Source organism: Lepisosteus oculatus, chromosome 18 (assembly GCF_040954835.1).
Source record: "Lepisosteus oculatus isolate fLepOcu1 chromosome 18, fLepOcu1.hap2, whole genome shotgun sequence".
Taxonomy (NCBI): domain Eukaryota; kingdom Metazoa; phylum Chordata; class Actinopteri; order Semionotiformes; family Lepisosteidae; genus Lepisosteus; species Lepisosteus oculatus.
This window is the reverse complement of record NC_090713.1, coordinates 8131223-8145996: the sequence shown is the minus strand read 5'-3', so window position 1 is coordinate 8145996 and position 14774 is coordinate 8131223. Positions and strand designations below refer to the sequence as shown.

The 14774-nt window shown below is 42.4% G+C and overlaps 1 gene segment (V, D, J or C); it reads right to left on the bottom strand.

Moving 5' to 3' along the window:
- Window positions 1-311: 311 nt before the first annotated feature.
- On the bottom strand, window positions 312-12317 carry LOC138224054 (Ig kappa chain V-III region MOPC 321-like). The segment is given in 4 exon segments: window positions 312-867; window positions 2421-2458; window positions 11757-12060; window positions 12231-12317. Coding segments are annotated over 4 exon segments (714 nt in total).
- Between the last annotated feature and the right edge of the window lie 2457 nt (window positions 12318-14774).

Genomic DNA, 14774 nt, shown 5'->3' with positions numbered 1-14774 from the left:
AGCTTGTAGCTGATAGCCTGGGTTCTTGCCAAATAGCCTCTTGTTTGTAGGTATTTCTATGTTCGTATGGAATCTGGAACACCAAGTGCAGCAACAGGGACCTGACTCTCAGAGAGCCAGCTGTGAGCCTGCAGTGAGCTCACTGTGAGGGTGTTCTTTATAATTCCTAACATGCACTCACAGGTTGTTTTACACACCATTAGCGTCTGCCAGTCTTGAACACTCATCTCTAAATAATTCACGATCAAATCAGAACAATATGCATTTATGGGGTGCAAAGGAGTTTTTATAATAAAGATCAGGATGACTAATTTCATGATTCAAAAGTTCTTTATTACTATAATTTTTCTCTCACTAACAGCACGTACAACAGGACTAAACAACACGCACACTTGGACAGCGGATGATGGATGAAGCTAAGCGCGTCTAAAACGTTGCTAACAAATACATCTGAGTACTGAGGGGCACAATAAGGTTACAGTCACAGAGATAAAGCTAAAACACAACACAGCCATCAGCAATGAGGTGCTGCCCTCTGTGTGGGCTACTCTGGGCAGTCAGATTTGTTCAGGGTCTTCTGGACAGTAGCCTGGGACCCCTGGCTGGCCTCGCAGGTCACGGAGTGCAGCGATTTCCAGTCGGCCTCGGACAGCGTCAGGGTGCTGCTCCAGCTGTAGGTGCCGTCGCTCTCCAGGATCCCAGGGGTCTTGGTGACGCTGCTGCTCTTGGAGCTGCCGTCGATCTTCCACTGCAGGCTCCAGTCGGACGGGAAGCCCTTGTTGGCCAGACACAGCAGCGTGGCGCTTCTCTTGGTGCTCAGCTCCACAGTCGAGGGCGGCAGGAGGGACAGAGACGGCAGAGCATTACCTGCAGACGGAAACCGGTTGGAATGAGATCAGAGAGACTCACAGCCGCCTGGGAGAGACTCACACAGACCCACAGGGAACAAGAACCCGAACTGTCGCAAAATAGACATTATTTCACTATTGACAGATAGCTGAAAAAGGAAAAGGAAGTTCTACACGTTTGTACAGGGTCTGAATAACTGTTTCAGGACATTCAGGACTAAAGTTCATCAGTTGGAAATACATGTATTTAAAATTCCTTAAATACACCTCATTTTGGTAATGTCTGAAAGTTTATTTCCCTAAATGTGGTTTAAACATATCTTGCTTATTGAGGACTACAAACTAAAGCTGTATCTCTGCTGCCTCCTGTACTAAAAGCCCAACTAGGCGCCTCTCGCCTCCCGCTGAATAAATCTGACCCGTAACGACAGGATCGTTTCATCGTCTGCAGGACCCATCAGCACTGGCGGGTACTGAGGCTTTATAAGTGCAAGACGCTACAAATAACTGTGAAATTCGATAGTGTATTCCCCTGGAGAAGAAAAACGTATGCCTGCTTTGAAATATTAAGTACAAATAAAACACTTTTTTAATTGTTTAATAAAACACTTCTTGTTGGATTAAGCATTTTTGGAACTCAATATGATGACTGTACAGTTACTACAAAAAGTACGTTTTCTTGTCTTCATTTCCGTTGTCACTATTTATTCAAAATCTTACAAAGTGCAAATTCAAAAGCAATTATGAACCCAAGAGCAGAGATCATTAAGCGATTTTTAAACCGTCAAATCTTCGTGTAGCCGCTGAATTGTAAAATAATTATTAACGCTTCAGGAACATTGAAACGACACTAATCTACTTCAACACTTAGCTTATCTGTACACGCTGAATTATATTTTTTTTCTTTTCTTCAAAAAAAGATGTAAAAAGATGCTTTAAGTTTATATGTTGTAATTAAACAGCAATAACTCGAGTGCATACTGTATATACGAATTTATATTCCTGATATTTGAGTTTGGGTTCTGTCAACCCCCGAAGTGCAGCCGGAGCGGAGACGCGGCTCTGTTTCCACAGCCCGCGCCTGTCAGCTCTTCTCCGCCTGAAATGGATCCGAGTCAACGGCTACATTAAGGTATCACTGGTCTCACTTGGACGGGCGGGGTCTGAACCCAACAGAGTCTCAATCGGGTTTCAGACCATGGGATGTGGAAACATTACGCTGTGCGCTTTTGACACCGATTCTGTATCTCCAGTACCAGCCGGATTAATGCACATTTCACGTTAAAGCCTACTCAAAATAGAAGCATTCTATACTATAAAGCAAACATAATAAATTGACACTCAGGATTTACACGAGATTAAGCCTGTAAAGTATCCCGCACTGTAGAGGAGCGCCGCAGCAGTTTAGCCGGGCTCAAATCGCTCTTCTCAATACAACACTCTTCAACTTTATAAAGTAGGAAATTAAAAAAAAAATCCTAACATGGGCTTCAAAGTTGCAATTTCTGTGACAAAAAATAATTTCAGAAAAACACACAGAAACAGCTCTGAAAAGACGAAGAGATCACTTACTTCCAACGCTCAGTCTGGTGCCGCCGCCGAAAGTGTACCACAGTGCTTTAACTTGATTCAGCGCTCGTACAAAAACATGCTCCCGAACCGGAGGAGCGTACAGCGTTTCTACAGGTTTATATCTTCCTTTATCTCGCCTGGAAACCCAAGGATCCTGACATTTAAACTATTTTATATCCAGATCGTGGAAGGTGTTAAGTAAAGGACATTAATAATCTCAACACTAAATGTGATCATAAAAGCGCCCGTGTTTCTCTAAGAGCCGCGCAGTCCTGCGGGGTTTGCAAAGAAACAAGTAATAGGTTTATTCCATGCTGAAAAAAAGAAGAAAGAGAACACAACGTTTCGGCGGTGGAGCCTTCTTCAGGAACCGAATTATTGATACGTTTTTAAAATCTCTCACCTGTCCGTTTTTAGTGCTATTTAGTTTATCCTCAGTGAGTCGCGACGAACCCAGCAATCACAAGTCGCAAACCGAGATGTCTCCCTGGACTGGACGCAGGAGTATTATACCGCTTCCTTGCACATCACATTTATCAAGCTCTTGAAATTAGAATTCCAGCACTGCTGGTACGGTTCACAAATTACTTCACTCACATTTTCACTCCTATTCTGCATCTTACTCACACTTGTGCTGTCACTATCGTTGCTATACTTGCGTTTCAGAGTCCCAGATTTGAGCCAGTGCTCCATAATAAGCCTTCTGCTTCTTTAAATTACACGCAGAACTTTTAAACTCAATGTAAGACATTATAATTATAATTAATAGTTGCTTATACTTATATAGTGCTTTTCTTCACACTCCACTCAAAGCACTTTACAGGTAATGTAATCACCTGCATCCACCTTATAAGAGAAATTCAGGCTGTTAGAGTGGAAAGTGCCCTTTATTCCCAGCACAGCAGCAAAGACACGGGCACACAAATACTGCGTCATCGGGCTATAACACGCTCGGGACATTTGGGGTACAGATCTATAGGGTGGTTAAGTGGTTACAGGTATAATAATAATAATAATTGCTTACACTTATATAGCGCTTTTCTGGACACTCCACTCAAAGCATTTTACAGGTAATGGGGACTCCCCTCCACCACCACTAATGTGCAGCATCCACCTGGATAATGCAACGTCAGCCATAGTGCGCCAGAACCTCACCACACATCAGCTATCAGTGGGGAGGAGAGCAACGTAATGTAGCCAATTCATAGATGGGGATTATTAGGAGGCCATGATTGGTAAGGGCCAATGGGAAATTTGGCCAGGACACCGGGGTAACACCCCTACTCTTCTCGAGAAACGCCCTGGGATTTTTAATGACCACAGAGAGTCAGGACCTCGGTTTTACGTCTCATCCGAAGGACGGCACCTGTTTTACAGTATAGTGTCCCCGTCACTATACTGGGGCATTAGGATCCACATGGACCGCAGGGTGAGTGCCCCCTGCTGGCCCCACTAACACCTCTTCCAGCAGCAACCCTAGTTTTTCCCAGGAGGTCTCCCATCCAGGTACTGACCAGGCTCACACCTGGTCAGTACCTGGATGGGAGCCTTGGCAATACCTGGATGGGAGACCTAAAAGGGGTATAAACCAAGGATAACTATTTACATGGCAGCCCAACATACCACTTCAATGTGCAACCGCACCAGATGGTCAACCCGCGCTGGCCAGTAGCCCTCAGTCCCCCTTTGTCTTCTCCTCCCATCCTGCACCTCTCCACACACCACACACGCCAGGTGAGGGGGCCACAATATTCAAAAGTAAGAACAAAATGGTAGGAACAATAAGAGCAACAGTCGAACCGCACTCGCATATCAAAACGTAAACTGCGTAACCATGCAGTCATGACAACTAGTGATGCACAGGTTCACTCGTTTAAAAAAAAAAAGATTTTAGATTGGGTTGGGCAGATGACCCGTGCATCACTAACAACAATACACTGGTGCAAGGCGCCAAGGACATCACTGCCAAACTGACTCGTTTTCAATGTGTGAAATCATTTCATTCGTGGTGAATAAAACTAAAACACTGAAGCGATAGGCGTTGATGGGGAGAATGAAGAGGCGAGATGGTCCCCTTTAATTCATGCTTCATTCAAACACAAAGGGAACAGAAGGGTACAGCCAAGGAGAATGAATGGAAACTTTGCCCTTTTGGCAGACCCTCAAGCCAGCCAAGGCTATTACTAGGCTGGTGCTCACCGCCCCATTACTGACACACACAGTCCCCTTAATGGCTGGTGAAACTCTGACACCTAGAATCAACACACAAGTCCCTCCTCCCACTTTTTAAAGCCTGCAGTTCTTAACAGTGCTCCTAGGGGGAGCCCCTTAGTAGCGAATGCGACAATATTCTTTCCTCAGACTTAAACTTAAACAGCGTAGACTTGTTTTGAGAAAGATGATTAGGTCAGCCCGCGGACCACCTGGCGCACGATCCCGGATGACGGGTGGTCCGTGGACCACACTTTGAGAACCACTGCTATAACTAATGTAGTAGGAAACCAGCAGGTTGTTAAAGGTGAAACATAAGGATTAACTATATTTTGTCATTTACTGTCATCTTTTACTCCATTTTTAGAAGTGTAAAAGTCTAGCAGAGATAAGATTCTGCGATCATGGCAGCGGTAAGGATGCAGCTCTGACTGCTCATGGAAAACTTGTAATCCTGTCTCTTGGGGATTCAAAGCTGCAGGAAGGACATCTGGGTGTTTATGCTGATTTTTCAGGGTCATCAGGACAGTCTGGAGTAAAACACTGACAGACAGCTTTTGTATTTGGCACAAAGAGTGGAATTTAAACTCAGAGTAGATCTTCAATGCACTAGTAATACCTGATGCAGAACAGTCCTCTGTTTTACTTGCTACACCTCAATGTGATTTTATCCTTAGAAAGAGCTGAAAGAATAACAATGGTCCTTGGTCTCTATGGATAAACCATCAGTCTGTCGGTTGCTATAGAGACAGGTTAAAGGAACATAATCTCTTCATTCTGGAACAAGACAGACTTGAAGGTTTGAACAATCTCAATCCTGACAGGGGTAGCTCAAAGGATACTTCAGACTCTGTAGCTCATTGAGGATGGAAGAGCACATTCAGAAAATAAAATGAACCACCCAGGTGGTTCAGGTCCAAGTTCTGGTCTCTCCTTCAAAAAGCTTCTAAATAAAATTTGAGATTCACTCATTTGAAATGTCACATGAGCAAGATGGACCAAATGAATCCTTTTGTTTACTGTTCTTTGAGAATGTCATTTTCAATACCTAGCGTGGAATTAAGAAGTTGTTGTAAAACAGAAAATGAAACCATGGTCTTTGTGAAAGAGAGACAAGAACAGGAGACTGTGGACAGCACAGACAGACAGGACCGAGCTGTGGTGAGCATGCAGGCACGTGTGGTGCAGCACAGCCTATGGACACCAGCAGAGACTGGTGCAGGCAGACAGTCCAGATCTGGGGTCAGAAGCAAGTGTTGCCCGATGCCATAGAGACACAGTGAAGACACTAAGGGGCAAATGGCCAATCCAGAATCACAGTTAAGACAAGAAGGCAAAGTTCAAGCATGAGTAATACACAGGTTGTTAGCACAAAGGGAAATCCAGGTGTGATGTGCTCTGAGCAAAGTAAGAGTCAAACATCCAAGACACAGCACAGGGTATTAGAGAACTAGGAAACTAAGGAACTCAAGATGAGGAATACAATGAGGACCACCACCACCAGGTGTGGATGTAAAATGCCTGCTGATGATACAGGTTTCCTATCATAAATCGTAACTGACACTGAATGACAGGTGAGTTACCATAACAAATGCCAGCTCACTCAGCACTCCCCCAGCAAAAGTGAGCCTGGATTATTTTACACTTTCAAAACCAAACTGACTTCCCAGTGGGACTGTGTCTTTCAGTTAGATCTGACTCTGCTCCTGAAGAGATACACTGATGTTTGGTTTTCAATCTGATTATACCTGTTAAACTCTGAAGTAGAACATAAAACACTTATATATATATTATTGATGGAAAAAATATATACAATTTATCCGTATTCAACACTACAGTATTAATTCAAGCACATTGTATAATATGTCAACTGTCTTTACATATCTTAAGCAGCTCCAACAATTACAGCTACACATCAAAGGACAAGACTTGGGACAGGACTTAGCAGGTCAACTCATGTTACATATCAAAGGACAGGACCTGAAAGCTACACATCAAAGGACAGGAAAGCTACACATCAAAGGACAGGACCTGAGACAGGACAAACTGGTCAACTCATGCTACATATCAAAGCACAGCTACACATCAAAGGACAGGACTTGGGACAGGACCAACTGGTCAACTCATGCTACATACTGTATCAAAGGGTAAGACAAATACCCATTAAGCGGTGAAACAAAACATCTTCCTGAGATCATACTGTATATAAGAGCTGGGAAACCCTCGCGGTTTGTCTGTCCTGCGGGGCAGACCCAACACACATTGATGTAATTATTGAGCTCAATAAAACTGAATCTGCACAAGACTTTGTCCTGCTCCTCTGATGAAGAATTTCCTACAACAACTCCAACTCAACAGGTACAATCAATTCAGTTCAGGAGTACTAAAGTACTTAAGGTGATTTTCCAAAACATTTTAAAAAGGACTGATGACTTCAAGAGGACCTTCAACACATAACCACCTGGAAAGACCACAGTCCCAAATTCCAGGAGGATTCCTGCTTGATTTTGGAAAAGGGTTTAATAAAGACACATACTTCTGTACAATAAACACTGATGTAGAGAGGGTAGCTACCAAAACTAAACCACTGTTACAGGATATAACCATTATGCCTGCTGGCCAACAGAAACTGTTTCCAATCACACTTAACTTAACACAGAACTGAAGCTCCTCACATTTCTTTATTGGGAGTCATTGATAAGGAGGATGGAGCTGTGCTGCTATTTTTCATATGAGGAGAGATCTCAGGAGGCTGGATTGCATCACACTGGTTATGTTCTAAATCAACATCAACATGCTTTTAAATGTATATTTAACTCTTAAAAGACAAAATCATTCAAACAAAGGATAAATAAGTAAGGTGGGTTTAAAGGCACAAAGTCTGATATGCAGAGACACAGATTACTTATTTTCTAAAAAAACATTCTGAATAAATGCTGGAATTTTGAGTCTGTCAAAATAAAGACTTTTTCCAGTATGGGAGCAGGTTTTCTCAATACGGCAGACTCCAGACATCTTCTGTTTGCTTCTAGTTATTATTGTGCTTCTGACTCCCAGTGAAAGGATTACTGTTACTGTTCTGTTGGATTATCAAACAGAAGGAAGAGCTACACCAGAATTATTTGTATAGAAAAGGCACTTTGCATTGGCGGTACATGCTTCAGTGCTCTGGGAGTGTTTATAACCCTGTGAGTTTAACACTTCATACTGAGAACTGTCCTTCATGGCAACAGAACCCACAGCAGCAATGACTTTAATCACTGTCTTTATCTGGGCACTCTTCATTTCTACTCAGGGTAGGAATGCATTTGATTTGAAATATTTAATGAACATGCTATTTAATTGAATAGAATAAACTACTATGAGTAATGATAATTATTTGATGTTTAAAGGTCAAAAGATGTTTTGTTCAAAGAAGGAAATCATACAACAAAAAGACATAATATTATACTGTATTTCCTGATATGTTTTTACAATTGAAACTATTTACCATATGCTCTGTCTTATTTACAAATTTCAGAAGCCGGAGGACAGATTACTGTGACTCAGATTCCAGTTAAATCTACTGCTCCAGGACAGAGTGTCACTGTGAACTGTAAGATCAGTCCTGCAGTTAACATATATAATTCTAAGCATGTACTAGCCTGGTACCAACAGAAAGCTAGAGAAACTCCTAAACTCCTGATTTTTGCATCAACTACCCGTCAAACTGGGATCCCAGAGCGTTTCAGCGGCAGTGGATCTGGGATTGATCAAGGTGCTCTCAATGGTGCTTCTGTAGAGAGTGGTAAGAATGGGCGAAGGAAGGTCTGCCCTCCTCAGTCACCGCAGGAAATAGAGATGCTGCTGTGCTTTCTTGGCTTGGGAGGTGTTATTGAGGGACCAGGTGAAGTCATCTGTAATGTGTACACCAAGAAACTTGGTGCTTCTACCTATCTCCACAAGGGAGCTGTTGATGTGCAGTGGGGAGTGATCAGCGTGGGTCCTACTGAAATCAATGATTATCTCTTTTGTTGTATCTAGATTAAGAGACAGGATGTTGTTTGTGCACTAGTCCACTAGTTGCTCCACCTCCTCTCTTTATGTTGTGTCATCAGCAAACTTGATGATGCAGTTGATCCATGCTTGGCAGAATCATCTTAAGTCATCAGTGTGAACAGCAGTGGGATGAGCACACAGTCCTGGGGGGTTCCGGTGCTCATTGTGATGGAGCTGGAGATGTTATTACCGACTGTCTGAGGTCTCTTGGTCAGAAAGTCCAGAATCCAGTTACAGAGGGAGGCATTGAGATTAAGCAACCTCAATTTTCCTATCAGCTTCTGGGGGATGGTTGTATTGAATGCTGAGTTGAAGTCAATAAAGAGCATTCTTACATAAGTGTCTTTCTTGTTCAGGTGGGACAGGGCCAGGTGGAGGGCAAGAGATACAGTATCATCAGTAGACCGGTTGGGGTGGTATGCAAACTAAAGGGGGTTCAGAGGGGTAGGGAGTCTGGACTTTATGTGGCCTTTCGAAGCACTTCATGATAATTGTTGTGAGCACCACGGACCAGTAATCATTGAGGCAGAACACAGCTGACTTATTCGGCACTGGTATAATATTGGTGGATATTAGGCATATGTAGATGACAGCCTGGCACAAGGAGATATTAAAAATATTTGTGAGGACTTCAGCTAGCTGTTCTGCTGTTCTGCACATACCTAGTTGCATGCTCAAGGAATATTATCAGGTCCAGCAGCCTTACGTGGATTAACTTTGGCTAATGTCCTCTTCATATCAGCTGTGGACAGGCAAAGCACCTGATCATCGGGAGGAAGTGTGGTTTTCCTCGCAGGCACAACATTCAGTGCTTCGAACCATGCATAGAAGTTATTCAGCACATCTGGAAGGGAGGCATCACCATCACTGGCACGTGGAATAGTCCTGTAATCAGTAATGGCCTGGATGTCCTGCCCCAAGCACATCTCTAGTGTCCAGGAAGTGGCCATGGATTTTCCTTGCATAGGTTCGTTTTGCCTCCTTGATGGCATGAGACAGGTTGGCCCTCGCAGTCCTGAGGGCTGCCTTATCGCCTGATCTAAATGCAGCATCATGGGTTCTTAGCAGTGAGTGGACCTCTGCAGTCAGCCATGGCTTCTGGTTGGCCCTTGTGATGATAGATTTAGAGACAGTGACGTCATCTTTAGACTTACTGATGTAGCCAGTCACAGATGCTGCATACTCTAAATTAATGAGAAGATCATAGGTAGCAGCCTCCCTGAACATATTCCAGTCTGTGTGCTTAAATCAGTCCTGTAATGCTAAGATAGCTCCCTCTGACCATACACTGATCTGTTTCAGAACTGGTTTGGCAAGTTTGAGCAGCAGTCTGTATGCTGGAATAAACATAACAGAGATGTGGTCAGAGTAGCCCAGGTGGGGGCGGGGAACAGCCTTGTATGCATTGATATTTGTGTAAACTAATTCCATAATGTTATCCCTTCTGGTTGTAAAATTAACACATTGACAAAATTTAGGAAGAACTGTCTTAAGATCCGCACCATTGAAGTCGCCGGCAACAATGACAAAGCCATGGGGTGAGCAGTTTGCAGATCGCTGATGGCCCCGTAAAGGACTCGCAACACCTCTTTAGAGTCGGTGCTGGGCAGGATGTACACAGCCACAAAAAGAACAGTAGTAAATTCCCTTGGTAAACAGAAGGGCTGACACCTCTTAACAGTAACACTGTTATTAATTTCAATGATGATGAGCGGTGACTGGAGAGTATTGCAACATTTATGCACCATTTTCTGTTTATATAAACACACTAACCACCACCCAGTTCTGAGTTGTAGGGTAATATAGATGCTGGCTGCCTTCGAGTCAACAATATCAGTCAACTGTGCTAGCTTTAACATCAGAAGCAAGAATACCATTAATGAAATACTGAAGCCATTACTGAAATAAAATTCAGCACAGTGTTACTGTAAAACATTCATGAGACTAAACTGGAATTTTGTGGTCTAAATAAAAAGTGTTACACCTGGCACAATCCCAATAGGGTCCATCACTCAGTCAGCAGCAGCCCTACTGCCAAGCATGGTGGAGCAGCTTCAGGTTATAGTTCTGCTTCTCCTCAGCAGGAACTGGGAGACTTCACTTGGAATGACAATGCCCAAGATCAAAGTGTAACTAACTATTGTGGAGCGAATATTTGGCTTAACCCGCTTGGCTGAGAGCCGACCTCCTGGCCATGGGACGAGGAGGCCAGGATCCCCAAGCAAGGTATCCAAGGAGTAGCTGCAGAGGTGGAGTTGGGATGGAGGTGGGATGCAAAAGTCGCACACTAGGAAGAGAGATATCGCATTTGGTATTTATAGCATTTGGTGGAGGAAGGATGAAGGGAGTGATTGCTAATTTCCAACGGCTGGGAATGATTGAGTGTGGTTGTTGTCATCCCTCCCAAACTTTCGTTAAATAAACTCCATTTGTCAAGAGTGAGGGGGCAATTAATGGAGCAAAGTAGCAAATGTCAGAGTAAAACCTGCTTTACTCTTCTAAAGTTCTCATTTCTGAGATGAAAATTCAACTTTGAACAGGACAATGACCCAAATCATAAGGCTAAATCAGTAGTGGAGTGACTCAAGAATAAGAAAGAAAATGTCACTGAGTGACCAAGACAGAGCACTAGAAATAAAATTGCTGTTGATCAGAGCTTGAGTATATTTGTAAAGAAGAACATATAAAGAAATTGCACCATCATGATGTGCACAGTTGGCAAAAACGTATCCAAAAAGAGTCAAAGATGTACAGAAATTCTTTTCATGTTGCTTCCACCAGATTTAGACTTTGTGGGAGAATACTTATGCACTGGGTGTATTTTAGTTTTTATTTTGTTTATTCTTGAAATTAAATTTATGTTTGTATTAACATTATTCACTTTAATAAAGTCAAATATAATAGTAATCTTTTAATAATACACATGAAGCTCATTGTGTCTCTTTGCAACTTAGGTCCTCTACAGGCTGTGTCCTGTGTCTTTGCCTTCACCCTCAGCACCTGCAGGAGGTCCCAGCTGCAGCAGTGCAGTTGCTGTGCAGTCCTGCTGAGGGAGGTTTTTGTACGGGTGTGTAACACTGTGTGTACAGGCCACTAGTAGAATGAGCCAGACAGTAATAATCTGCTGCATCTTCAGCCTGGACTCCGGTGATGGTCAGAGTGAAGTCAGTCCCAGATCCACTGCCACTGAAACGGTCTGGGATCCCAGTCTGACGGATAGTTGCTGCATAGATCAGGAATTTATGAGTTTCTCCAGCTTTCTTTTGGTACCAGGCTAGGAATCTGTTATTGTATAGTGCTGCACTGGCCTTACAGTTCACAGTGACTGTCTGTCCAGGGAGAACAGATTTCACTGCTGGAGTCTGAGTCACAGTTACCTGTCCACTGGATTCTGCAAATGACAAAGAGAACATAATTAAATTCTAATTATGATATTTATGAAATTATGATTAATAGTAAATATCATATTGTTTTTCATTGAGTTCCTGTTTTATACAAAACATTTCATTTTTACCTATAGTTGTAAACTACGTTCATCAAATATTTCAGACACATTCCTACCTTGAGCGGAGATGAGGATTGTCCAGATGAAGATGGTAATGAAAGTCATTGTTGCTGTGGGTTCTGTTTCCCTGAAGTGCAGCTCTCGGTCATGAAGTGTTAAACTCACAGGGCTATAAACACTCCCATAGCATGTACTGCCAATGCAAAGTGTCTTTTCTATGCAAATTATCTTCCTGGGTTCAGCAGCCCTTGCACCCAGTCACTGCTGGAATCATAGGCTTAGTATTGTGTGTTGTGACACATTACTGGTGGAGGTGATACCATGTTTAACAGAGACTGAAGCATGCAAATAGACAGTTTATATTTCATATTCTACAGCTATTGGAATATTCATAATCAGCTATTACTTAAAATCACATTTTACTTAATCTAAACACTTAAATACAGGCTTCTAGTTTAATTAGGGCTGCACAGTTTATGACTTAGACAGAGATTCGATCTGTCTTCCCTTGGCTGGCTAAGGGCTGAATTATCCAAAAGGTGAGATTGCACCATTGATTTTTAGTTCTTCCAACCCAGAAGTTGTCAACAATACTCATTTCCAAACTGACTCTGTTTTTCATGGTCATGAAAAAAGCATGTTTATAAAGAGATTCATCAGTCTTACTCTGCTGACCACACTCAGCTGAGAGAACCTCATCAGCCCCTGTCAACCCTTCACTTGCGACCCAAGTGGTTTAGTTCTGTAACTACAGCCTCTCCACCGTTTCCTACTGCCAGCTAGGGACTCTGTCACAAACCATCGTTCCACTTATACTATAGTTAACGAGCTATTGAACTTAATTGACGAGTTTTGAAAGTAGTGGGTACCACCATTAGCATTGTCAGCTCTAAGCTCTAAGATCATACACATGTTGATCTTTGGGTTTAGATTAGAAACATTTAGACACACGCTGCTCTCTGGGTTTACATTATGTACACTTAGGCACAGTCTGAGCTATATCACCCTGTAACTTCTGGGAGAGAAGAAGGTTACTGCTGGAAAGGTGTTAATTGGACCAGTAGGGGGAGCTAACTCTGTTTTCTGTGTGGGTCCTAATGCCCAAATATAGTGACAGTCAACATATACTGTACATATACAAAGGTGCCGTTCTTCGGATGAGACCTTAACAAGGTGCTGACTCTATATGGTCATTAAAAATCCCGGTGTGTTTAGTGAAAAGAGTAGGGGTGTTACCCCTGGCATCCTAGCTAAATTTCCCCTGTCCTTTACCCATCATGGCCTCCTCCTGGGACACTTTGGCTGCTGTTGCATCATCCAGGTGGGGCTACACTCCGTAGGAGTCCCCATTCCCTGTAAAGCGCTTTGAGTGTCCAGAGAAGAGCCATATAAATTAAATATTAATAATAAATGGAGGTGGACCTTGTCAGGCAGCTCCAATCCCCCTAGGGAAATCTGCAGCACAACATTGTGTCCTGATATTGTCCTGCCCTCTACAGCTGGAGGGCGCTCCTACTCTGTCCTATCCCTAGTTTCCTGTACTTTGTTTGTCCTTCCGGTGTGTTTTTGTCTGGGGCTATATATTTCTGGGTCACGCTTTCCTTCTCACACATATGGAATAATAGCTTATTTTAAAGGGAACTAGAGAAACTAGGAACTAGGCAGCAGAACTGAGCTCCGCGCCTCCTCCCTCTCTCTGTGCCGCGCCGGGTCTAAATATCTAAACATGTGTATCTACAGTATATAGCAAGTAGTGTCACTGTATTCCACTTTCTTTGTAAACGCAGAAAAACAGATTCACAACGCGACGCTGTGTCACTGTGTAAAAAAAAACGGTATGAACACCCTATATTATAATGAGCTGCTGAGCTACTGTAAGAATAGTTCCTTACAGTAGTTACAGTAGTAGTTCCTGCTGTCAGAGGGGCTGGAAAGTGCCCGGGGTCATTTAATTAGTATTACAATTCGCGCTGAATTGAATCCATTCAGAGCCTACATTACATTTTAGCATTTCATTCAGAGCAGAAACCCTCAAACCTGAAGAAGGTTTGAGTTTTCTCTCTTCTCTTTTAAAACGTGTGTACAATGCTGTAATACAATTTAAAATAAAAGTTTAAACAGTATCAACTAAACTCCATTAATATAAGTATCGAGTGGTATTAAATAAATACAGCTTTTTAGTATATATTACACTTTTCGAAAATGTATTTAAAAAATAAAACGATTACAATCTAATCTTTCCACGTTTGATCCCAAAATCCCAAGAAAAATAAATCTAAACGGGGAGAAAGCTATGTTGAAAGTTTATTAAGATACTTAGAAGACAAAGATAACAATTTATGTTGCATTTGTCTGTTAATCAAAAAATACATATAATTAAACACGCGTTTGCGATTTAAATCAAAACGTGATTTAAATAAATATACATGTTTACATTGTAACGCATACTGTACAGCCTCTATACAGCCTGTACAGCCTCATTTCTCTATAAAAATGTAAAAGATCATTTGCGCAGCCTAAGAGGGGGGGTCTACTCTCAGTGACAGATGACAATCCTCCATGCACTCAAGTGAAAAATTAATAACGCCAATGTAAATGTC